Consider the following 25,606-nt stretch of genomic DNA (forward strand, 5'->3'; position numbering starts at 1 on the left):
TCTGTTTTCACTGAGAGATTTACTTTTTATTTTCATTTTTCCAGAAGTCAATCAGCAACTCAGATGTCAAAAAGATTAATTTATGCAAAAACAAAACAAAACAAAAAAACATTCCTCCATCACCAAAACAGCAGTAGTTCAAAAATATGTTATAAAAATAAACTAAGCACTGCTCTTTTATAAAATGTGACAAACTGAACCTGTTTTAAAAAAAAAAAATTTTAAATGTGAGAATTACATGAAAAATACAAAGTAAAAAATTTAATTAAAATAACTGGCAAATATAAAACAAAACCATTAAAAAAAACAAGATAAATGTGAAATAAAAGTATAAAAATCCTCATTTTCTAATTCAATTTAAAAAAATTAACTGAATAAAAGCAATTTAGAAAAACATAAATAACTACAAAATACAAAATAAAGTGACAAAACCAAATATCTAAAGCTAAAATAAAATAAAATAAAGTTGGTTCTAAGACTATAAAATAAAATATTTAAAGATCAAATACTGCAGATCAACAAACATTTAAAAGTAAAAAGCTAAAGAAAATGTGAAAAACTTTTTCACAGAGACAAAAACATGTTTGTTTTTTCATTTTAAATGAACAGATGAACGTTTCCTGCTGCACAGCCAAAACGGTTTTCCTTTCTGGGGTTAAAACGTTTCTCCTGGTTCTGGTTCCGGTCCATCACATTCCTCTGGCGTGGTTGCGGTAATGTTCATGGAGAGTCGTGACGTCAGCGAAGGTTTGGCTGCAGATTGCACAGTTTTCCCGACGCACCGTCGGTTCGTCCTCAGAGTCGCTGCTGTCGCTCGCTGTCAAACGTTTTTCAGGAATTAAAGATTTCACCAGAAGCTGGAGCTGAAGCTCCGCTGAGGTTGGGTTGGCTCCTGACTCCAGGTCCAAACTGGTGACAGGCGTCTCTGAAACGACGGCGGGCGTCTCTGAAACGACGGCGGGCGTCTCTGAAACGACGGTGGGCGTATCCAAAATGATGGCGGGCGTCTCTGAGGAGGCGGCGGGAACGACGTAGAGTCGGTCCGGATGAGGATACCTGAACAGGTCCTTCCTGTTGCTCGCCAGCAGCCACCGTTTCGGTCCAGGCGAAGACACGGCGACCGTTTGCGGGTTGGGAATGAAGGACAGGATGCTCTCCGGAGGACTTTCCGGCTTCCTCCCTGCGAAGGAGTGGCACACCTGATGGGCCTCCAGCAGATCGGTGCTGGAGAACCTGGAGGAGCATTTCCTGCAGGGGTAGGGAAACAGGAAGGGCTCCTCAACGCGCGCTGGCCGCGGCACACGCAGCCGCCGCCGATGAGCCTCTAGGTGAGCCACCAGGGCGGAGTGGCCGGGAAAGGAGCGGCCGCACGGCAGACAGATGTGGGAGTGGGCCGCTTTATGGAGCAGTTTGTGCTTCCGCAGATTCCTCGGAGTGGAGAAAAGCTTCCCACATGTGCTGCATTTCAAACTGTTTGGCTGCCTGACTCGAGGCTCTAACTGTGGTGTATTGCAGGAGAGACAAACATTCTGCGCTGTGGGTAGGTGTTCCTGCAGGTGATCCATGTATGACCCCAGGAAGTGGAACTCCAGCTCGCAGCGGCTGCAGCGGAAAGCTTGCCGATGCGGCCGCCGTTTGTGTCCGATGCGACCGCACCAGGACTGCAGGCTGAGTCTGGGGGGCTCAGGACTGAATTCTGGCTTGGAGAGACCAAAGTTCAGAGAAGAAACATCAACATCAATGTCTTCAATCACAGACGGGCTTGAGCCACCAGACGAGGGTGGAGGAATAAAGTCACGTTCTTCTTCAGGAATTACCGATATTTTTCTGGGACTCACTGACTCTCCCGTCTCCTTCCAGATGTTCTCCAGGGAACCTCGACAAGCCGCCTCTTCTCCGCTGACTCTGCAGCAAACCGAGCAGTGCCGCCTGCTTCCTGCCGCCCGGCTGTACTCCTGCCTACAGACGTGACAGCGGTGAGGTTTTCCCGTCGCGTGGGAATGTAAGTGCAGAAGGTAGTGGCACCAGTGGCGATGGATCTGCCGGCAGATCGGACATTTAAAAAACACCGGAGTGACGACTGCTGCATCGCTGGCTTCGGAGACGTGGAATCCATGGATCCTTCTTGGATTTCTGAAGGTTTTACTGTCATGAATCCGTCGGTGGTTTTCAAATGCAGATTTCTTGGTGAACTCCCTGGAGCAAACCAAACACCTGAAGGTTTCCTCCTGGCCGGGAGCCGAGCGGGATCGTCTGCTTCTTCTCGGTCCGGTCTGGAGTCCCTCCACCTCGGCCAGATGGACCTTGAGGTGACGGATGAGTTTGGTTTTGTCCCTGAATGTTTCTTCGCAGATCGGGCAGTGAGTGGCTGGCGGCCCCCGGTGGAGCTTTGAATGGAGCTTCAGTTCAGGGAGCGTGGAGAAGCTCTTGGTGCAGGCGGAGCATCCGTACGGTTTCCGGCCCGTGTGAAGCCGTTTATGGAGCGTCAACGCTGAGATGTGGCGAAAAGAGCGCAAACAGAAAGAGCACTGGGGTTTTTGGTTCTTCTGGAGATGATGAGAAATCTCAGATCCAGACGCAGCGTTTGCTGTCATCTGATTCTCCTGATTTTTCTTTTGGATGTTGAAGGTTTGGTCACAGGAACTGGAGGCAGCCGGAACGTCCCAGAATGAGCAGACCTGAGGTTTCTTTGCTTTCCTATGTCCAGACCAGTGTGTTCTACTCCTCCGTCGTCTCTTCCGCATGGTTTTTCTTGGAGCCGTTGATAAAGCAGATTCCTGAAGCAGTTTTTCCATCTCCGGCTCTTTATTAGTGTCCATCTCCATAAAACAGGAAGCTCCATCTTCCAACTTGGTTGTAAAGACATTTGTCTTTCTTCTGTGTCCCATGTTGGACGTTTTGGACTTTCTTCCGTCTTCAGAAGCTCCTGGATTCCTTTCATATGGATGATCATCAGATTCCTGGATTTTAGGTCTTGCTGAATCGTTCTGAAATGATTGTATTTGTCCTTGTGCCTTGAATAAAACTTCCCCAGAATCATCTTTGGGATCGGTTGGTACTCCTTCAATCTGGTGCAGGTTCACCTTTGCTTGTATTCCTGGAGTCGCTCTGGTTTCACTTCCTGATTCTGTCGTGTTGCTTTTAGCCTGAACTGAAGACATCAGCTGGGATCTCTCCATCTCTAACTCTTTATTAGCTTCCATCTCAATGAAAATTGGTTCCTCTTCCATCTTGATTGTAAAGTCATTTATCCGTCTTCCACGCCTCACCCTTGATGTTTTTCCATCCTCAGGACTTCCTGCATCTGGATGTTTTTCTTCAGATTCCAGGATTTTAAGTTCTGCTCTCAGGTTTTTCTTTAACACTCGTTTCCTTTTTGGTCCTGATTTCCTTCTTACGGTCTTCACTCCCAGGAAATCCTCTTTCAGAGCAGATGTTCCTTTGATCCGATCTGGTTCTGGAGTCGCTCCGGTGTGACATCCTGAGTCCTCTGGACTGTTTTCATCATGAATTAATAGTTTTCCATCCTCAGTAGCTCCAGGATCTTCTTCTGGTTTCTCATCAGAATCCAGGATTTTAGTTCTAGTTGTAGAACGCTTTCTGAATATCCGCCTCCTTTTCCGTCCCTTTGTCATTTTCCTGGACGCCATCTTGGATTTAACGCTCAGAGAATCATCTCTCAGACCAGACGTTCCTTCGAACTGCAGCAGAGTTATTCGATCTGGTTCTGGGGTCGCTCTGGTTTGACCTCCTGACCCCATCAAGCAATTTCCATCCTGATTTGATGGTTTTTCATCCTGATTTGATGGTTTTTCATCCTGATTTGATGGTTTTCCATCCTGATTTGATGGTTTTCCATCCTGATTTGATGGTTTTCCATCCTGATTTGATGGTTTTCCATCTTCAGGAGTTCCTGGTGCTCCTTCCTTTGGATGTTTTTCATCAGATCCCAGAATGTTTGGTTCAGTTACAGAACGTTTTTCTAACATCCGCCTGTTTCTTTGTCCCCTTCTCATTTTTATTGGCACCATCTCCTGGAAATCAACGTTCAGATCCGATGTTCCTTCAATCTGGTGCAGGTTCACCTTTCCTTGTATTTCTGGAGTCGCTCTGGTTTTACTTTCTGATTCTGTCGTGTTGCTTTTGTCCTGAAATGTAGACATCATCTGGGATTTCTCCTTCCCAGACTCTTCTATCTCCATGAGACTGGAAGTTTCATCCTCCATTTTGACTGGAAGAGAACTTTTCTTTCTTCTGCAGTTCATGCTTGATGGTTTTCCATTCTTAGCATTTCCTTCATCTGAATGTTTTCCATCAGATTCCAACATTTTGGTTCCAGTTACAGAACGTTTTCTTAAGGTCCGCCTCTTTTTTGGTCTTGTTTTCATTTCTCTGGGCGCCGCCTTGGACTTAGTCTCCAGGAAATCATCTTTCGGATCAGACTTTTCTTCGACCTGGAGTAGATTCATCCGATTTGGATTCACTCCAGTTTTACCTCTAGAATCTATTAAAGGACTTTCATCCTGAATAGAGGATTTTCCATCATGAGGAGTTCCTGGATTTCCTTCTTGTGGCTGTTTTTCATCTGATTCCAGGACTTTTTGTCCAGGTGTAAAACGTTTTCTTAACATCCGCCTCGTTTTTGGTTCCCTTTTCATTTTTCTGGGCGCCATGTTGGACTTAGTCTCCAGGAAATCATCTTTCGGATCAGACATTCCTTCAGTCCGCAGCAGATTCATCTGATTTGGTTCTGTGAGTTCAGAAGCCATCCACTGAGATTTCTCCTTCTCAGTTTCTTCATTAACTTCCAGTATTTCACTGATGTTGGAAATTTCATCTTCTGTTTTGATTGGAAGAATGTTTTTTGTTCTTCCGCGCCTCACACCTGAGGATGGTTTTCCCTCTTCAGGACTTCCTGGATCTCCTTCATCTGGATGTTTTTCATCAGATTCCTGGATTTTTGGTTCTGAAATTGAGTTTTTCTTTAATATTTGCCTCTTTTTTGTTCCTGTTTTCCTTCTTACAGTCCTCACCTCCAGGGAATCATTTGTCAAACTCATCGTATTTGTTTCCGGAGTCGCTCCGGTTTCACTGCTTCCATCTTGAATTGATGTTTTTCCAGGAGTTCCCAGATCTACTTTATCTGGATGTTTTTCATCAGATTTCAGGATTTTTGGTTTTATTATTGAGCGTTTCTTTAATATCCGCCTCTTTTTTGGGCCTCTTTTCATTTTTCTAGGCGCCATCTTGGACTTAGCCTCCAGAGAATCGTTTTTCAGACGAGACGTTCCTTCGATCTGGAGCATATTCATCTCTCCTTTTGTTTCTGGAGTCACTCCGCTTTCTGTCGTGTTGCTTTTATTCTGAAGTGAAGACATCAGCTGGGATTTTTCCATCTCTTGCTCTTCTTTCTTGGTTGTAAAAACATTTTTCTTTCTTGCACGCCTCACATTTGATGGTTTTCCATCCTCAGAGTTTCCTGGATCTCCTTCATTTGGATGTTTTACTTCAGATTCCAGGATCTTTGGTCCAGTTTTCATGTCTTTGTTTAGCACTCGTCTCCTTTTTGGTCCCGTTTTACTTCTTGCGGTCCTTTTCCTCTCTTCTTCCTGTTGGTTTGAAGGTGAATTGGAAGCTGGAAGAGTTGGAAAACCCAAGCTGTCTTTGTTTAACTCCACTGCTGACTCTTGTTTTGCTGTTTTCCCTTTTCGTTTCACATTGCCAGGAACAGTTTCACCGTTGGCGGACGGAACGGTGGATTTTGTCCGACCTCTCTTGGTTTTGAATTTTGTCCCGTTTTCTGACGTCAGCTCTTCTTTTCCCATTAACTCCGGGACATTGCTGGCCTTACCGGAAGCCTTCCTTCGGGAACCTTTCAGATATCGGATCAACCATTCGTCAGCGGCTGAGCTTGTTTTGGTTCCCAAAGTGCAGGATCTCCTGATTTTCCAGCCTTCATCCGGTTCATCCCAGTTGGTAAACTCTTGATTTTCCATGGAAGGATTTGCTGGCATTGCTGGAGCTTCCCAAACTGGTTGGATCTGACTCTGGAAGTTTAAGGTTTGCTGCTGTATTTTTCTCCTCTGACCTCGACCTTTTGACTTTTTCCAGCTCCGGATCGGATCTTCGCCCGGGTTCTGACTGAACGTTCCTCGCCTCTCATCCCAGTCCATCGTTTCCTCTTCAGCAGGAACGGTTTTGATGCGTTTTTTTCTGGTTTCATTCTGCATATTTGCCATTTCAGAAGACAGACGTTGATCCCAGACGGACATTTTGTTTGTTTTAGCTCCTCCTTTTCCCAGTTGTAATTTCGGAAACACATCCAGAGATGACGTTTCTTCCTCCGGTTTGGTTCGGTTTTCCTCCGGCGGAGGATCGCCTCCTGTTGGGAGCCGCTCAGCGAACGGATTTCTGCTCTTCCTGGGTTTCCTCTTGCTCTCCTGCGGTTCAGTTTCCTGTGCAGCGGTATTCCCAGAAAACCCTGACAAACCTCGGTCCGCCTCAGAAGCAGTCGGAGTGATCTGGATCTGAGCCACAGGATCCATTTTCCTCTTCTGTTTTCCTCCAGGTGAGACGGACAGACACTCTGGTTCTCCGATCCTTTTCCGACCGGCTTTCTTCCTGAACTTGAGCTCAGGATCTTTTTCGGTTTTTGGTTTTTCCTCTTTGTTCTTCACAGTAAAATCTGATCCCGATCCTCCAGCAGTTTCTTCTGTTTTCTCCCCAGCAGCTTTGGGAGCTTCAGTAGCTTTTTTCTTGCGTCTCTCCGGGGGGATTTTTGTTTCTTCCTTGTTGGACTCTGACCTGATTTCTCCAGGAAGATTCATGGACGTGTCTGGATTCCCGGGAACTTTTTTCCCCTGTATGGACCCGGAAATCTCCTCCTTCAGGTCCAACTCTTCCTGCAGACTCAGACTCTGGTTTTCCTGGCGATCCCAGCCTCTGGCTGTGACCAGCAGCCTGGCCATCTTCATCAGCGTCTTCTTCTTGCACCTCCTGCCGTGTTTGTGTTTCTGCTGCTGCAGCATCTGGTGCAGAACCGAGTCATAGATGTTCTCCTGCCGGCTTTTCGGATCCGGAGGCTGGGAATCCGTCTCGGGTTCACAGGGAGGAGCTTTTGCTCCGGGATGATCCAGGGGAACCGGACCTTCACGGGCGGAGTTTGGAGTTTCGGGACAGGAAGTGTCTCCTTTTGCTCCCTGTGAAGCAGGAAGTTCATCCAGAGGAAAAACTCGATCTGGGTTCACGACGCTGTTCTCGACTTCCTGCAGATCCGACGTTTCCGTCCTCTGATCCACGGATCCTCCGCTCTGAATTCAGAAGCAAAACGATTACACTTTCACCAGAGGTGAGTCGTAACTCAAAGTTATCTGAATAACATTTTAGAAGAAATTCACTTGTAGGAGTATTTTCACTGCGCTGTAGTTTTTACCTTTACTACAGTAATTTCATTATGAAGTATTTCTACTGAATGAAACACAAACATGTTTTTAACCAGATATTCTCCAGACACACAGCTGCAGTTCTTGTTAGTTTCACAACTTTTATATTGAAAGAAACTAATTTGGAAAAAATATTTCAATATAAATATAAATAATTTCATTTATATGAATTGTTGTCATCTTGGTTTTTTTATATTTACACATGACTTTACATTTCAGTTCATCTGATGACATGATTTTATTTTGATCAGTTTCTTAAAACTTCAGTTGCCTTTTCACCAAATACTTTTGTCTTTTTACTCCAGTAATTTAAATATTTTTTACTTGAACTTGAGTAAAATGTGTTGAAACAGAGCTACTCTTTGGCTACTCTACCCACCTCTGCTTTGCACACTGTGTTTATTTTTAATCAGATTAATGATCCGAACTCCGTCGGACGCAGATGGACCCAGTCGGTTCCTCACCTCCAGGATTTTCTGAGCAGAACCGGAGCCAGGCGGCAGGTTCTGGTCACTCGTCGCTTCCGGTTTCCTCCCAATATCAAACTCCAGCACCGCAGAACCGTCACGTCTTTCCTCCATGATCCTCAGATTATATTCCTAAAAATAATCACAAGACGGTTAAAACAGAGTCTAAGTCTGATTCCTTCATTTTGACATTAAATGCTCCTTTAAAGAGGATTTAAAATATTTAAAATGAATTGTTTTTGATCAATATCTTCATCAAAAACACGATGAAGATGCCGGAAGCCCCTGAAAAAAGGGGTTAAAGTTCATGATTCAAGCTGAAAACTGAAGTTATTAATGGTGTTAGTGTAAAATGTTTCTGTTTGCAACTTTGCACAAAAAAATTAACATTTTGTAATTTCTGCAAAAAAAAATAAATAAATGTGAATTTACACAAAACATGTAGTCCAAAAGTATTCACACCCCTGGCAGATTTATGTTTAAATGATATTTTCATTTTAAAAACTGAAGTTAATACAAAGAGTGCACACTTAGGGTAGGAATAATTTCTGTTTTTAAATACATGTAAATTAACCAGTTTGTTTCTAAACAAACATTTTTCTCATTATCTTAACATATTTTGAGAAATAAATATCTTAGAAACAAACTTTGGGTCTGAATAAAAATATTTTCCATTCTAGAAATGAATAATTTGGGTTTTTCTGTACATAATTACTTGAAGTAATCAGATGAAAGAGAAAGTTAAGATTCCAAGACAAAGAATTTTAGGATAAAATCTGAAAAAAAAAAATTATATATATATGTTATTAATACTAATATTATCAGTTGACCAGCTTTAGCCTCAGTGGTCGTAGTGGGGGAGTAACCCCTCAGTTTGCAGAGCTCTCTCCATTGAATCGCCCCTGCAGCCGTGAAAGTCCGCGGACTGACCACGGAGCTGCAACATGGCGGGCTCTGGGCCGAACCGAACCGGGCTGAATCAGACCGAACCGGCCTGCAGGCTTTCTCTCACCTCAGACCGGCTGATTCTCCTCATTTACGGCCCCAGATAAGGATAAAACAACGAAGGCATCCACGCGTGTCCGTGGGTCTGCACAGAGGTTTCCTGCGGGTAGCAACTCCGGATGGGTTGCCAGGTCCTGAGAAGAAAACCCGCAAAACAGGAAGATTGTTGCTGCGTCCAGCATCCAGTTTTATATCCTGGTAAAAAAAAGAATAAAAAATTAATTTCAAGTTATTACATTTTTGTTGTACAATTCATGTTTCTTTTATATTATTGTACTTCCATTCCAGTTAACTCTAGATATGAAACAATTCAGTCAAATTTTGTTCAGCATTTAAATTACAAAACGGTTCAATTACAGCAGATAATGCTAATTACAGAATTAGCAAGTGCTAAATTGGAGAAAGTTGATCAGTTGATCAATCTGTCAGTTTTCTATTTGTCAGAAAATAAGATAATAAATGACTGCACCTGATTATTTTTTAGTTCTTTGAATGCACATTTCAATGAAATGTTCCTTATGTAAATAATCTTAAATGTTTTACATGAAGGTGAACTGTTTTGCTTCTGTAAAATATGATTTTTTTTTTTCTTTAAACATTAAACTCACTGGGTTTGTAAAATCTGCACACCTGGCAACCAGAGCAGAACAGAGAGGCCCCTCCCCCTCCTGAGTCAAATTACGCTGTGAAACAAACAGCTGACTACAAAAACAAACAAACATGTGACTCGATACATGAATGAAGGGATGATTAACATAAATAATTTAACTGAGCTTTGGTGAAGAGTTTGAATATCCTGGTAAAAAATAGAATGAAAATCTCTCTTTTTCTCTCTGTCTTTTTTTCTCTCTCATTCCAAAATCAATTTGGAAAATGTTTTTTTATATTTATATTGTTTAAATATTAGCATATTGTTTATAATGTATAATAGGGAGAAGGCTTCATAAATTAAAATCATTCAAACATATATCAAGAGCACCGAAAAGCAACAAAAGGTCAAAAAATTCACAGTAAGAATATTAAAAAAACAGAGTTTCATTATGTTTTTTGTGTTGTAAATGATGGTTCTGATCCTTTTGTATTTATAAGAAACAGATGACTGGGTGAATAAATACGTAGATTGCTGGATGGATTGCTCTTGGTTGGATGGATGTAAAGATACGGATCAGTCAGCAGGGGGAGCGCTTGAGCTTTTAAAGATTCCACGCATGTGCTGTTCGAAAAAACGAACTGCTCATGCGCCATTTTCAGAAGGAAATGTAAACTGGCTGAAAATTGGCCTGTAAAATTCCCCTTAGACAGTAAAGTTTCACCCAAGACAAACTAACCACAGGTTTTATTTGTTCTGTGAGAGAAATTAAGACAACCGTGAGTATTTTCGGTGTAATAAATGTTTGAAAAGTAGCAACAACTCGATTGACAGTCGCTTTAGAAAAGCAAGATTAAAAACCCGCTTAAAAATGTTTGTAAGGAACAAAGACATTTTATAGCTAAGAAACCCGTTTCATATTGTTGATAAAATTTTAACTGACCTGTATAGATGAATATTAATGAAAGAATTCTGAGGTTTTATAATGTTATTCCTGTTTCTGTCCGCCGCCATTGAGGTTAGTACGATTCCAAGCTGCTACGTTCCAGGTCAACTCGAAAATTTGAAATTTTGACTGAAACGTTTCTGCTTCATCTCGATAAGCTACCACATATGTTAAATTAAGTCAATTCATTTATTTTTTATTATGTTTTCAAACGTTTTTTTTAAATTATAATTATATTGATTTCCTATTTATAGCCAATGAAAACGGCAGGAATTTATTATTCACAACCCTCCAAAGCTGAGGTTTTCCCTGATGCTTGTGCATGTTTTTCTATCCAACGTTTTTCTTCCACCCTTTTCACAATTACCCTTTTGGGGTATATTGGAAAATGTATATTTCAGAATAAATTTTTGTATTTGTGAAAACTGAATTATGGGTTTTATCAGCTGTACTGCATACTAATTACATTTATCAGAAATTAACAGTGTGTGGACTGAATCTGTATCAAACAAGTTGATCTTTTTAACTTGAGTTATTTGGATTAATAATGTTTTTACATTGCTATATAATATTTGATATAGCCGGAGTGAGGCAAGCAGGTCCCGCTCCATGCAGGGCTGCTTTTAACCAAACAGTGTTCCTATTAGCTAACTGAATCCTACATTTAGCTCCTAAATGACTTTATTTCTTCTTGTTGCAGGTTCAGGATTAATGCTTCTGTTTGAACACAAGGTGGCAGCACTGTGATGGGAGAAAACAGCTCAAGTGGTGGAAAATAACCAGGTAGGAGATGTACTTCAAGATATTTGTATTTACTGCTCAGATTTCTATTATTCAAACATTTTTCAGAGAAATAACCACACTGTCTACGAGTATCTGTGTTTATTTCCCTGTGAACAAGAGGAAAATGGTGACTAAATGAGATTATTGTGAATTAGACACAGATTCTGTCCAAACTGTGACGTTTTATTCATAGTTTACTTATGGCTTTTATTCTATTAATGATCTTCGCAGTCGATCAACTAAATCAAAACCTGTAATGACTAAATATAACTGTGTGTTTTGTATCTTCTTGGTTACTTCACAGCCTTAAAAATCTTGAATTTGATTTAAGTAAAGTAAAAATATTTCAACTGGTATTTAATTGTTAATTTCCTATTGTGAATATAATAGTTTAAATTGTAGTAAAATTCTTTTAATTATTCAGTATCTTTAAGAAATACAGTCGTCCAACCAGGGGAGGATTGTCACACAGAGGTGCTGTTTCAGTCTCTCCATTAAATAAATAATCTAATGCTGATGAAAGGAGTTGAGTCTTTTTGTTCAGTCATATTTTAGTTCACATCTCGTTAAATTAAATGACAAAAGTCAGTCTGATGTTTTGAACCACACAGAGAAATCAGTGAAAATCCTTATATTTGCTCTAATTAATTTTAGATCTGCGGCTCCATCCTGCAGATCAGGGACTCTGCGACATCCCAGTGAACTGTCTGAGCTGTTCAGTCTCTGCTGGAGGATTTTAAATTGCTGCCATAAATTATTATCTCTGAAAAGGGTGAAGGAGTCCACACTGTGCAGCTGTGAAGAACCGCTTCCAACAGGACGGGATTCGTCTCAGGCTCACAGATTCTCCTGGAGTCTGCAGTTAAACCCTGATCTGAAGTCCATCACTGAGGCCAAACCAGATTTAACACAGACTTTTACAGATCATGACAGGGGCTCTGCATCTTAAATTCATCTAAAATTAAAGCCTTAAAGCTGCAGTGTGTAACTTTTATAAAAATAGTTTTGACATATTTGTTGAAACTATAAGACTGACAGTTTGGTCTGAGACAGATGACCTGTGAAAAAATCTGTCTCATCTCTCACAGTGTGAACTAGAAACAACCAATCAGAGCCAGGAGGCGGGACTTGGCACTGTCCTCTACGATGCAGCTAGCATAGCCTGTTGTGAATGGTAGGCTAGTTAGCATAGCCACTGATGAAGGTAGATAAACAGTTTTTCTGTAACGCAAAGTTGTTTCTCTGCCATTAGCACATTTAGCAGGGAGTTCATGATGTTGATTGACAGCGCTAAGGCCCACCTCCTGCCTCTGATTGGTTGATTTTGGTACGTTTCTTCAGACGCAGTAGCAGCTCAGGGAGGTTGATCTTTTCTCAGATTATCTGTCTCATAACAAACATGGAAAAAACATTCTTTATAAAAGTTACAAACTGCAACATTAAAACGTCCTAAACTTGTTTTTAAAAATATATGTTGGCCTCTAACATGCATTTTAAAAACTGGATCTGCTTAAGTTAGTCACAGGTCTTACATTTTGTCATGGCAACACTATTGAACATATTATGTAGTTTATTTGTCTGAAGGAACTTTTCTGAGAAGCAAACGTTTGAGTCGCTCTCAGACATTTTCATTCTGTTCTGTGACTTGAGGTGGTTAAGGCTATCGCTAACTAGCTGCTAATAATAATAAGGTCTTAAATTTCACTCATAATGATGTTAAATAGGTTTTAAAAGGCCCAGAAACTCTGACATGCAAAAACCTTTCAAATGAAACAAATGTGATGTTTTCTAACTCTGGATCTTTAGTTTTTATGCTGCCAGCTCAGCTTGTTTTTAGATTTAAAAAGTTACAAAAGTTATCCTTTCATTATCTGGCTAACAGCTGATAGCGTCCAGCAGCCCTGTGTGTTTCCAGCAGTGACGTGTCCAAAGGACTCGACTTCCTCCTCCCACTCTGGGATCAGATATCCTCCAACAGAAACGTTGATCCAGCTCTCCAGCAGGTCGGACAGAGGGCTCCTGATTCCTGCATTTAACCTGACCAAATTGCAGTTTTTGGAGCTTAGATGAAAAAGTGCTAAAAGCAAATATTGTGATGATTTGGCTGTAGCCTTATATCTATGGCTCTCTTCTCGACTGCATTGAACTTGGTTTAACCTCCCAGTTATCTCATAATTTAATAATCAGATTATGAGACGTCCATCCTGTCAGCCTCTCATTATAACATTAGATTCACATGAAGACTTTTTGTTTTAACGCCTGAAAGCTTCTTAAAAGTAATTCAGCGTAAAGTGGAATTTAGCAGAGTGGAAATCAGAGATTTCACAGTTCAGTTTCCCACATCTCTCTGTCCAACTGCTGGAAAACTGCATTAGAAACCTTCCTGAAAGCGGACCGACGTGGAGCGCTGCTGGTACCAGCGAAGCCGCATTTCCCTCAGATTTGGTTCATTTCATTTCCATCTGCAGCTTCTGGAGAGGCCAGGCTGTAATTTCAGAGCCTGCAAATACTTGACAGGAAATGTTTGTGGCGAGGCGAGGAAACGGCAGAGACAGCAGAGCTCTGTGCATGGAGCCGTCCTGGAAGAGCCGCCGGTCACCTTCTGATGAGCTCTCTGCAGATTTCCACCTGTTTGCTGCTGATCAGTTCCAGCAGGCGGGTTTTATCGCAGAGAACTGCTGCAGCTGTGGTGAAGACCTGCTGCTGCTGCTTCTGCTAGAAGCTTCCTGGGATCTCAGCGAGGCTCTCACTGCAACCAGAAACTGCAGAGTTAACGGCCCTGGGAGAAGCAGAGCGCCCATTAAACCAGCATTTATGTGTTTGGAGTGGGTTACCATGGCAACCAGAGGAAGCGCAGGCAGGAACAGGAATGTTTATGGGGTGCCATTGGTAAAGTTGCAGAGTAAAAGATGAACAGAAATATTTTGGATAATTTAAGTTTCAAACTAAATATGCAATTCACAAGTTAAATATTTAGTTGGGAACAAAAAAATTAGTTTGGATCTAAATATCAATTTTCCAACTAAACAGTTGATCTCCAAATTAAATATTTAGCTAACTAAACATTTTATTTGCAAGATAAATATTTAGTTGCAAACTAAATATATAGATCAAATCTAAATATTTAGCTGGGAACTAAAATGTTTGGAGCTAAATATTACTTTTCCAAACTAAACACTTAATAATCAGATTAAAAATTTTTTTGTAAACTAAATATGTAGCTAGAAAGCTATATATTTAGCCTCCTAATTCAATATTTAATTTGCAAGCTAAATATTTAGTTTGTATACTAGTTAAGTTGTGATTAAATATTTTGTTAGCTCCTTAACTCAATATTTAGTTCCAAACTAAATGTTAAGATCTGAGCTAAATATTTATCGCAAACTAAATATTTAAAACATTTAAGTTAAAAATTTTATATTTAATTTAGTTCCAAGCTAAATATGTATTTATTAAATATTCAAACTTAATATTTAGAAAAAAACAGAGGCTTTTAACTGGTCAATAAACAAAGTCTTCTCTTGCATCAACCCTCAGATTTCCATCTGTCTCAAATTGCAGTTTGGATCCACAAATGGCCCACGAACCACACTTTGAACAGCCTCCATTGAGCCCTGAAGCCGATGAAAACACTATGCTGGGAGCTTCAGAGAGCTGAGAAAGGAATATCTGTTTAATGAGATTCCGTTACATCAGGAAAGACGACGCGGGTTCCTGCGTTAGAAGAGCCGTTTACTGTGTGGCGAGTTCCACAGACAAACACGATTAACAGAGAAATGCAGCAACACAACAACCAGATCCTCACCAGAAGATGGAAACAAACATAAGGTGCTTCAAATGCAACAGGAATGTTCTGAAAAATGTCCACCAGATCCTAAAGACACACCAGGACTGCAGCTACGTTTATATCGAGACCAAAATATAAAACTATCTACACAGAAACAGCCGATATTTACACAACGGACTATTTACAGAGAACGATGGGGAGCAACATATACATATAAATATATGCATATATATTTGTAGGTTGTGCAGGTTGGTGTACGAATGCTGGAGGGACGTCACAGAGCAGCCATCTGCAGCAGCTGCTCCTTGAACTGCTGGGCGTGGTGCGACAGGTCGGCCACCCGGTCCACCATGTCCTGGATGGCCGCCGTGTTGGGGTAGTTCAGGGCGGCCGTCTTGGTGGCCGCCACCACCGTCTTCAGCAGGTCGCACAGCACGTTGCTGGAGTTCATCACGCGGTTGGCCACCTCTGGGGCGGACGCCTGCCTGGACAGCGTGTCCCCAATGAACACCAGCTTGTGCGCGCTGAGGATGACAAACTTGCTGTGCGCGACGAAGATGCGGGGAGGCTGGCCGGCGCCGACGCAGGCGAAGAAGGCGTCGACGGCGCTGAGCAGGGTGGAGAAGTGCTGCTCACACTGAGCGGAGTAGAAGCCGAGCAGCTGGCGGTCGCGGGCGCAGACCTGGGCGGAGGAGGAGTCTGAGGGAGTGGGGGACGTCCACTGGGTGATGTCATTCTCCACGGGTTTGATCACTTCCTGCTCCAGCTTCTTAAACTGGTTGATCTGAGAACGATGAAATAATCCAGAGTTATTTACGACAATAACTTTAGAGGTGACCTATTCTGCTTAGGATAGATCTATGTCCTATATGAAACACGTTCATTACATTTTTGGTACAAAATCATTCTTGGATAATGAGATCTCAGTCTGCTCAGTGCTGCCTTTCAGGATGAGTTGTTTTAGGTTCTGTGTCACTTTAAATCCAATTAAACTACTGCTGGCCACGCCCCATAATCAACGTTTTCACTCGCACATGACAAGAGTTGCAAACAGATGCACAATTATACAACCGTACAGCTTTGAAAAGCAGAAGTAGAGCTTCCTCCACAACTAACAAAAAACCAGCAGAAATCCAAATAGAAATATAAAAATTTGCAAAATGTGAATTTTGCATAACAATCCCCATATTTTCCCAGGTTTGTGGGACGTTTCCGCCTGGGCCTCACCTGCTCCTGGCCCAGCTGAACTGCAGTCTGCTTGATGATGTTCTCCTTCTCCAGCAGCTCCTTCTGCTGACGCTCAAAGTCCTCTTTACCCTTCGGATGGAGACAGGTGAGGCACAGATTAAAGAGTGAACAAAGAAACAGCAGCTTCCTCGTAACATAAACGTATTAATATGGTGAAAAAATTGTAACAATCGCTACATCCTGGAGTGAAGTAGAACTGCCCCAACCTGTTGCTGTTTTACCTGCAGATGGACGTAATCGTAGTCCTCCATCCAGCTCTTCACACACTTCTCGCTGTGGTTCATGTTGTCCTTGTCCTGGTTGGGTTGGACAGGGAAGGCTTTGGTCTGTCCGTTGTAGTTGTCCGAGTCGGATGGCAGCGAGGCGAGCCGGTTCTCCTCCGGTGTGCTGCCGGCGGAGAGCGGACCGTCGGCGTGCGTCCGCCTGAAGAGCAGCTCGGCATTGCTGCCTATCGTAGAGACCAGCTGCTTGGTGTCGTCAGAAACGGTCCTGGACACCATGACGAAGCGGTCCAGGTCGTCGCTCTTGTTGTGGTGCTGCCTGGAGGAAGCCAGGGCGTTCAGAGCCCAGCTGCAGCTCTCCAGAGCTTGGTACGTCTGCACCAGGATCTGCTGCGAGTCCTCCAGCCGCGCCAGCTGACGCCTCAGCTTGCTGTGCAGGCTGGAGTCCGACAGAGACGATGCGTTCGCCGCGGCTCCTCTACCAAACGCAATGAAGTCCACCAGAGACGCTCGGACTTTGTCCAGCACCATGCGTACGTCGTTGGCGTGCCGCTCCATGTAGGGAAAAGTCCTCCAGTGGGAGGAAGACGCCATTGAGTGCAAAGCCCCCAGAGAAAGCTCCACGCCTTGCTGCAGGCGGTACAGCCTCTGCACCCCGGCGTCCACGTCCAGGAAGAGGCGTCCCTCCGAGCCGCAGCCCGTGGAAGACGAGGAGGTGGACATGCTGCTGCGCGAGCTGGCGGTGCTGGAGAACGATAGGCGGTTCACACCATCCGTCACGTCCGCTACAGTGCGAGCGTCCTGAGCAGGAATGTCATAGATTCCTTTGCTTGCGTCCCGGTCGGCAGAGCCTTTATTTTGGAGCGGCTGTGAGCCTCGTGGGAAGTCGTAAACGTCCTGCTGAGAGTCCGCTCCGGCGTGGAGGGCGGACGGAGGAACGTCGTAGATGCCCTCGTTGCCGTTGGTGTTTGGGTGATGGTGATGGGGCTCGACGGTGGGTGGGAAATCGTAATGAGACTGGGAGCTGTGAGACTGGGAGCTGTGAGACTGGGAGCTGTGAGACTGTTTGGTCAGAATGGCAGGCGGGACGTCGTAGATGCCTTCCTGTTTGTGCTTGAGAGGCTGTGGGAAGTCGTAGTTTCCCTCCTGGAGGTCAGCGTTGGTCCTGCAGGGCGGCACCGAGTAGATCTAAGGACACAACGAAGGGTTTAGTTACTTGGACATCGACACACACACACACACACACACACACACACACACATCACTGGTGGAGCACCACAAGGTCGTGTGTTTGGGTTATTTCTATCCTATGTAGACATTTGTCTCTGAGAAATCGATTTATGGATCCCTGAAAAGGTAGAAAAATGTTTTTTTTTTTTGAAGACCCATTTTCTAAGTCTGTCATAATTAAGTTATAAAGTTATAATTATGTGGATAAAAGTCATAATTACAAGTTCTAAAGTCATTATGAGCATAATAGTTACAATTATGAATTTTAAAGTTATGAACAGTTCTTATGAACAGTTCTTTTCTGTTTCAATTAAATAATTTTTATTATTTTTAACTTTTTCCATTTTTACTTTATTTTGTACGGTCCAGACTGGGAAGCTTGTGGTGATTTATGGTGTTTCTTTGTTTATTATTAAAATAATGGCAGATTGTGTTTGTTTTGTTCACTTGAGGTTTAATGCCTGGTGAAGACCGGATCAGTTTTAGTATGTCCCGATCAGCGCTGCACTTTCTCTTTATAATTATTGTCTGTGGGAGTACAAAGCAGTCGTTAGGATATTTAAAGGAAGTGAAAGATTAGCTTATATCTGATCGTTTCTGCTGCAGCAGAGCTGCATACGTCTAGAGGCCTCAAGGCATCATGGGAGTAAATAAAGTGCTGCTCCTCACAGCTAGACAAACCGAGCAAACTGTAATTAGGAGTGATGCAAATAACAGCTCAGAGAGCTTCAGGTTGGTCCAAACAGAGCGCTGGCTGTCCGGGCGGCGCTGCAGGAATCTCTGGAAATAGAACCGTTTCTCCTGCTGCAGTTCAAACACCGAGCCACTCACTCAGTGGCTTCTGGCAAGCTAAGCCTTCATTTACCGGAGCCGCAGGATCTCCATAAATATGTCGTTTGACGTATTATTCATTTAATGGAGAAAATTAGGAGAAATCTGAGGAGCTGCGTCAATAAACAGTTTCCAGCCTCCTGCGTTTGGTTTTATTTGACAGGAATAAGTCGGGGTGTCGGGCTGATCGAGGTTTTCCCCGCACTCACCCCTTGGGAGGAAGGAGGAATGTCATAAACGCCTTGTGTTCGGGGCTCCGTCTGGGACGGAGGAACGTCGTAGATCCCTTGGTTCCTGGCTGCAGCCTGCTGACCCGGGAACATCTGGCCAGGAGGAATATCGTACACCTGGAACGCAGAACGCCAACGTTAAAACCCAGACGGAGGTCAAAGTTCAACCACAACCTGTTGTTGGAGCTCTGAGCTTTGGCTGCTTGTTTGCTACACGAGGGAATGAAAAAGCCTAAACTTGATGGCAAGTTTTAAATTAAAACCAGTCCAGCTGTAACTAAACACATTTTATATTTGATTTATTTGCTCTGTTTTATTTAACGTGACATGGATCTGCTGGGAAGACTAGATGCATCAGATTTTCATTTATTTTTTATGAAAGGTTTGGAAATGTTTCCCTAAAATATCACAACAAAGAACTTTAGGACAATATGAATAATCCTAAAATAAATTCAGGAGCTGCTGGAGCTGAAAACCAGGAAGGGATGCATCTGATGACTGTTCAACAACTAACAATTATAAAAAATAAACAAATAAAGAAAAAATAATTCAAAAAGAAATTAAACATTTTGCTGCCTAAAATGCATCATTTGTAGGAAAAGATGCATCTGCAGCTAAAAATCCCTTTTAACGTCAACATGTGAAAATCTTTGTTCTTTCTGCTGGATTGAACATCAGTACAGAGTAGAGCTGACCTGGAGATTACGCATTAGATTAACAGATTAAAGCTGCATAGAAAATATTGCTGAAAGACTTAAAGAAGATTTAAAACTGCCATTAGAGGAGTTCTGGGAACAACTGATGTACATTTTTTATCTTAAAAACAACATTTTTTGCAGTTTTTGCTTAATTTCTGCTCTGACTGTTTCAGAAAACTCTTTTTTTGAGTTGATTACTAAATTAGTTGGAAATGATTGAATAACCCTGTCGATGCGTCAGACATCATCTGCACTGATGGGGTCACATTGTGGGTTTCCATTTAATCCACATGGTAGAGAGTTCGCCCCACATGCTGCACCTCACAGGGGTCTGATTGGAGCCGACACCAACCTCCATCTGTCTGTGAGTTCACTAAAGACCTGAAGTCTCATCTCTGCCTCTACTGAGGACTCCCAGACGGCCTAACGCGGCTCAGATGAAAGAACCGGGTCTGGTTTGTTAGATGTTCTGATGGGTAACAACAGCTACCCATCAGAGCGGGCGATGACGGTGTTTCCGTGGAAACAGGACACCTACCCCCTGTGATCTGCTGGGCGGGACGTCGTACAGGTCCTGCTGGTTGTGCTGTCCGGGGCTGTAGGAGTAGGACTGTCCCACTCTGACTGGGGTCACGACCTGTTGGATTGCAGAGACACAAATTCAGAAACAACAACTCCGTGCCGCCCCCAGGCAGCCGTGCCGCCCCCGGGCAGCCGTGTTAGCCGTGTTGCTCTGTGGTTGTTTTGGCTGCCTGTTGTTCCTCGTCCTTGTGTAACCCTGTGTAATTCTATTTGAGGCGGTTATTTCCTGATAACGTCCCTGTACCAGGACCCAGGAAGCTGATTCATAAACGCCTACAGCTGCACAGAAAACATCTGAGCTCAGTAAAATCCCCCACAGCTGATAATTACAGACAACCTGAGACTAATAATGTGTTCATTAACACTGAAGGGGAAACATTAACCCTCTGCATCCCACAACCGCTGTGGACGTGTGAGGGATCAGCTTTCAGCCGCTCAGCAGCACGTTGGAGCTCCAATCACTTCACCACTGCCACCAGCAGCAAAACATCCCCCAGCATGATGCTACCACCTCCCTGCCAGATTGGTGTCGTGTTAGCAGAGTTGGCATCGGTTCAGGTTTTCTCACAGTTTACTTCCTTTCGAAGCAGAGCAGCTTGTTTCAGGTGTTTTTCCAAGTGGACCTGATTCAGGGAGTCTGCGCATCCTTAAAAGGTCTTAAATACATGGATCTAAAATTAAGGCCTTAAAATACCTTACATTCATGTTTAAAAAGTCAGTTTGCCTTAAATATGTTAATGACAGATCTTAAATATTAAATAAGCTCAAAAATGGACCCAAGCAGAGTTTTACATGTAAAACTTCATTCAGAGGAAGAGGGCTGCAGGCTCTGATCCCCTACTCTAACATCTCTGAACAGGAGTGGCAAAAGCAAAGGAGGTGGATTAGCAGTGCTACCTAGCAACTGATATTGTCATCCAGATCTTGTTACTGTTGAATATCGTCTCTGCTGGCCGGATAGCTAGAACGCTGAAGTCGGGTCTTTAGCTAGAGAAATGTAATTCTAGAAGCTGTTTGGACTTCAGCCACAGGCTGCACTGGAAGATGATTCAAGCTGAATCAAAGGTTGAGCAGCTGTGAGGAAAAAAATTAGCACAATTTCAACCTGAGCTTCATTTTATTTAAAGCTGCACATTTCTGAGCTGGAGAACAGCTTCATGAGCAGAAAGAAAGCTGAAGCAGAATCTGGAATCAGCTCGACTCCTGCTGAGATAATCATTACATCACTGTTTAAAGATCAACCTCGTTTCATAAAACTTCAAGACTTTCATCCAGAGAAACCCAACACTGACTGGTTTCACTTTCATGGGGAAATCTTTGACCCTGTTAATGTTTTATCACCATTTCCTGTCGGTGCTAATCAGCTCCCCGACACCCTGACTCCCTCCCCCGGCCTCGCCGTCTCACAGCCGTAACAGCAGCGCAACAGACCTTCAGAGGGAAACCAGGAATGCTGGGAATGTCGTTCCCAAGAGCAGTCCTCCTCCTCTGCCCCCAAGATCAGCTACCACCGCGCTGATGGAGCAGGGTTCATTAGCAGGGCTGGAAAATGGGAACCATACGTCTGACTTTCTGGCAGAGGCTCGGGTTAATCCCCTGATGAGTCTCTGCTGTCAGGGGGGAGCAAGGAACGTGACCTCAGAGCAGGTTCAACACTTCTGGGGAAAGTTGGGCAAGATTTCTGAAAGGAACAAGAGGAAGAAATGGAAAGCGGAAAACCAAACTCCTTCTATGGAAAGGAATTTCATTCATCTGCCTAATGGTAGTTCGTGTGTTTCCTGTAGTTCCCATCTCAACCTGATGATTTCAAGACTTCATAGTTGGGATTCCTGTTGGTGCGTCATGCAGCGAGCATGTGGGGTCAGAACCTGAACCATGGATGGATCCGACGTGATCAGAGCTCCGACGACAAGCAGAACCAGAGATAATTACTCAGCTCAACTGGCTAAAACTGAGAGAGAAGCTGCTTCACCTAACCGTCAGAACCACTGACTGAATCCAGCAGGAAACATTTGAACAGCAGTGGCCACCACTCTTCACCCTGAAGCACCAACCAGAAACATTACGCTGCACAAACCAAATCAAAGTCAGATTTCCATAGGGTCGTAGCTAAAGGGCTAATGTGATATTGAGGAGCAGCTAATGCTAATATGCTAAATTCAACCATGTTGACACCCAACATGTTTCACAGAGAGAACATGAAGAGACTCAAAGCAATTCATAAACGTGAATTTTTGCATGTATTAGTTTCTTTAACAGCCCTGGTTGTTTGTTTATATAAACTGTTTGCCATTTACTCAGTGTTTTTGAAAAACAAAAGGACAGGAAACAGAACTGCTGCGTAAACAGACTTCAAAATAAGAGCTTAATATAGCGTCTCATTACCAGCAATAAAAAGATGGCGGCTCAGCCTCTGCTTTGCAGCGACGCCATGTTGTTTCCCGTCTCCTCCCTCTGATTCCCCTGCAGGATTCATCGGCCGCACATTGAGAATCGTAGAGTGATGATGTCACCAACAAACGGAGAAAAACCCTTTCTTACTTAGGTGAGAGGGGCCTGGAAGGGGCGGGGCTACACCTGGATCCCGGCGCCTGTGTGTGGCGGTGAGCGACTCGAGGTTGTTTCAGCAGCACCTTGTTTGCTTTGGGTCGTCAGGGTCGAGTTCAGGCAGGTCCAGTTTTTCAGTCGTAATTCAAACACATTTAAACGTTACATGACATCAGCGATGACATCATGTTTTCGCTTTAAGCCACAGAGCCACATTCAAACGCTCCAACTGATATAAAAGACTTCATTCAAGGCTGAAGTGCAGACAGGATGTTGAGTTCATCCTCCATTACTCATAATGTCGACAAGAAGGGAAGAAATCTTTTCTTCTGTCATCAGAAAATTAAACCAAAGAAATTTATATACCAGCAAAAACTTAAATTATGCTGCTGTAATTATCGAGTCATCTGGTTCCAGATGGAATAAAGGAAAAAACTGATGAATTCAGCATTTCTGTAAACTGAGTTTCTGATTGAATGGTTTATGCTCAGACTTGATGTTGATCTGATTATCTCACACTAGTTACTACCTGACTGAAGCTCTTAGGCTTTTTCCTCTTTTTGCAGCTAATTAACGTAAACAACTCTGAGGTTTTCCATGTTTTCAATCTCAGTTTTTACAACCTATTGATACTTTTGGTGTCTGAAATCCTTGGAATGAGAAGCACTGCTGGTCAGCTGGCTGCTACATTTTTCCATCATTAGCAAAAATACGTAATTTTAAACATTCAAAAATGTTTCCACTTGCAAAAAACTCACAAGAGTCGAGGTACGTAAACCAAAGGAGCAACATTATTAAAGTAAGGCTGTTGAACTGTAGTAGAGAACTCTGGCTACTGGAGCAGATAGCCTGACTAAAAAACAGCAAAAATCAGTTTTTGCTGATTTTAGCAAAAAAAATCAAAGGAAACTGTGTTTCCTTTAAACACAGTTAAAGGAAACTCCTTAGTTTCAATTTATTCTGTATTTTTCTCAAATCCATTAAAATTCACAGTGATAAAACTTAAAAACATTATTTCTTAAGTTTTAAAAAATATTTTAGCAGCTCTAACTAGTGTAATATGAAGAGTTTGATGATTTTTTGCGGTTTGTTTTAAAAGTGTTGGTGTAGATAAAATCTCCTCCAGCTACACTGTGAGGTTCGTTTCTGCCAAACAGCAGAACTGTGAACACAGACAGAAAGAAAAGGGCGAGTCCGGCGCCTTTTTTCTGGCTGTGGTTGATTTTTATCGCCTCCATTTGTGTTTCTCACCGTTTCATTGCTTTTGTTCTCAATCATCTCTTCCCTCCTGCTAATGGCCTGCAGACACAAATCGTGCAGCCGTCCTCCTCTGTGGCCTTCAGCTAGCCTTCCATGGATCTGGAAGGCTAGCAGCGTGCAGCAGGAAGGCTAGCAGCGTGCAGCAGGAAGGCTAGCAGCGTGCAGCAGGAAGGCTAGCAGCGTGCAGCAGGAAGGCTAGCAGCGTGCAGCAGGAAGGCTAGCAGCGTGCAGCAGGAAGGCTAGCAGCGTGCAGCAGGAAGGCCAGCACCGTGCAGCAGGAAGGCCAGCAGCGTGCAGCAGGAAGGCTAGCAGCGTGCAGCAGGAAGGCTAGCAGGGTGCAGCAGGAAGGCTAGCAGGGTGCAGCAGGAAGGCTAGCAGGGTGCAGCAGGAAGGCTAGCAGCGTGCAGCAGGAAGGCTAGCAGGGTGCAGCAGGAAGGCTAGCAGGGTGCAGCAGGAAGGCTAGCAGCGTGCAGCAGGAAGGCTAGCAGCGTGCAGCAGGAAGGCTAGCAGCGTGCAGCAGGAAGGCTAGCAGGGTGCAGCAGGAAGGCTAGCAGTGTGCAGCAGGCGGCAGCTGCAGCAGGAACAGCAGGGTGCTGTGATCAAAGCAGCAGTTTAATCCGTCGCTGCAGTAATCTGTAATGCTACTGGATGTGTCTGAAGTCCGGTTTCTAAGAAATGATGGATGTTTCCAGGCTGTTAGCCTCAGGAGTACCAGAGGTTAAAATCGATTCAGTCTGACAGAGACTCCTGGAGTGCACGCTGGTTTTACGGCTGCAGGACGTTGGAACAATCATACCGTATTACCCACAATTCTCTCTTGTCTGTGCTTCCAACTCTGAGAGACCTTTGACCTCTTGCCTCTATCATCTGAGTCACATGCACACTGAGAATTCATGACAGCTGCTGACAAAAACATCTTCATAGATGTTCTCTGGATGAATACTGTGCTGCTGACAAGGCCCTGATGGGCTTATCGCCATGACGACCATACTGAGAGCATAATAAGGGATTATCATCCTGAAGGAGACCGACAGGAGGAACTAAACTGGGCTTTAATTGAGCCATTCTGACTCAGAAACATGCCTGTTTCCCCCTTGTCCCCCACAGCATAATGCTGCCAAGGAGATGCTGGGGTCAGGGTTATTTTTCCTCCATATTTAAAATATTTTAGGAGGGTAATGCTAAATGCCCCTGGCTAATTTAAATTTAAAATAATCTTTATTCAACCAGGAGGTTTGTTTCTGAATGTGACTTTCTCCTGTAAAAGAGGCACCAGTCCAGAAAAAATAATTGAATTTATTAATAAAGGCCACGTTGAATATTATTTATGTCTAAGAACTCCTGCTCAACTAAAATCAGAAGTTATAAGGCAGCATTTAAGTTGAACAAATGTAATAATTATTGAATAGTGGATAAAAGTAGATTTTTTTTTTAGGCGTTTTAAAACCATGTGAAAGTTTGGGGATTGTTGTTCCGTTGATGGTTCAGTCCAAATATCTCAGACAGGACAGATTCCTGCAGACATTTTGGTCTCCAGAACCGATCCGGTTTTCTTTGCTTCCTTCGGCATGAGAAGGAATCTGTTTTGGTTTGAGTTTATGGTTAAAGAGGCTGTGAATGCCTCCAGCCCAGCATGCCCTGCATTCCTCCGCTGTCCTCTAATACTTGATCACATTTATTGCTTCAAAGTTTCCATTTGGGGAAACGTGGAGCAGAGCGCATTGTTCTGCTGATTTATGG

The 25,606-nt window shown here is 43.4% G+C and overlaps 2 protein-coding genes and 1 long non-coding RNA gene across 6 annotated transcripts in view; 1 reads left to right on the top strand and 2 right to left on the bottom strand.

The window, feature by feature from the left end:
• On the bottom strand, positions 1-10,550 carry si:ch73-347e22.4. Of its 2 annotated transcripts, XM_044138811.1 has the most exons (5): positions 10,447-10,550; positions 8,922-9,109; positions 7,907-8,041; positions 3,830-7,310; positions 1-3,787 (listed from the first exon to the last, which is right to left on the bottom strand). In XM_044138811.1, the coding sequence occupies exons 2-5, from the start codon at positions 8,943-8,945 to the stop codon at positions 690-692; spliced, it is 6,738 nt and encodes a 2,245-aa protein (XP_043994746.1). In that variant the 5' UTR covers positions 8,946-9,109; positions 10,447-10,550; the 3' UTR covers positions 1-689. The 2 variants fall into 2 exon arrangements, with proteins under 2 accessions (XP_043994746.1, XP_043994745.1); XM_044138810.1 differs by having other exon boundaries at positions 1-7,310.
• On the top strand, positions 10,109-24,082 carry LOC122843776. 2 transcript variants are annotated; one of them, XR_006372770.1, is made up of 4 exons: positions 10,109-10,282; positions 11,150-11,232; positions 16,217-16,352; positions 22,529-24,082. It is a non-coding gene; the product is annotated as an uncharacterized LOC122843776 (long non-coding RNA). The 2 variants fall into 2 exon arrangements; XR_006372771.1 differs by lacking the exon at positions 22,529-24,082 and adding an exon at positions 18,713-18,802 and having other exon boundaries at positions 10,111-10,282.
• nedd9 (neural precursor cell expressed, developmentally down-regulated 9) overlaps positions 14,884-25,606 on the bottom strand; it is a 27,880-nt gene continuing 17,157 nt past the window's right edge. For both annotated transcript variants that reach the window (XM_044138812.1, XM_044138815.1), the window contains 5 exons: positions 20,016-20,114; positions 18,759-18,896; positions 16,489-17,676; positions 16,247-16,336; positions 14,884-15,803 (listed from right to left, as the gene is read on the bottom strand). In XM_044138812.1, coding sequence (XP_043994747.1) covers positions 15,294-15,803; positions 16,247-16,336; positions 16,489-17,676; positions 18,759-18,896; positions 20,016-20,114 — 2,025 coding nt within the window. In that variant the 3' untranslated portion in view covers positions 14,884-15,293. The remainder of the gene's footprint in view (positions 15,804-16,246; positions 16,337-16,488; positions 17,677-18,758; positions 18,897-20,015; positions 20,115-25,606) is intronic.

This window comes from Gambusia affinis, linkage group LG14, assembly GCF_019740435.1.
Source record: "Gambusia affinis linkage group LG14, SWU_Gaff_1.0, whole genome shotgun sequence".
Lineage (NCBI taxonomy): Eukaryota > Metazoa > Chordata > Actinopteri > Cyprinodontiformes > Poeciliidae > Gambusia > Gambusia affinis.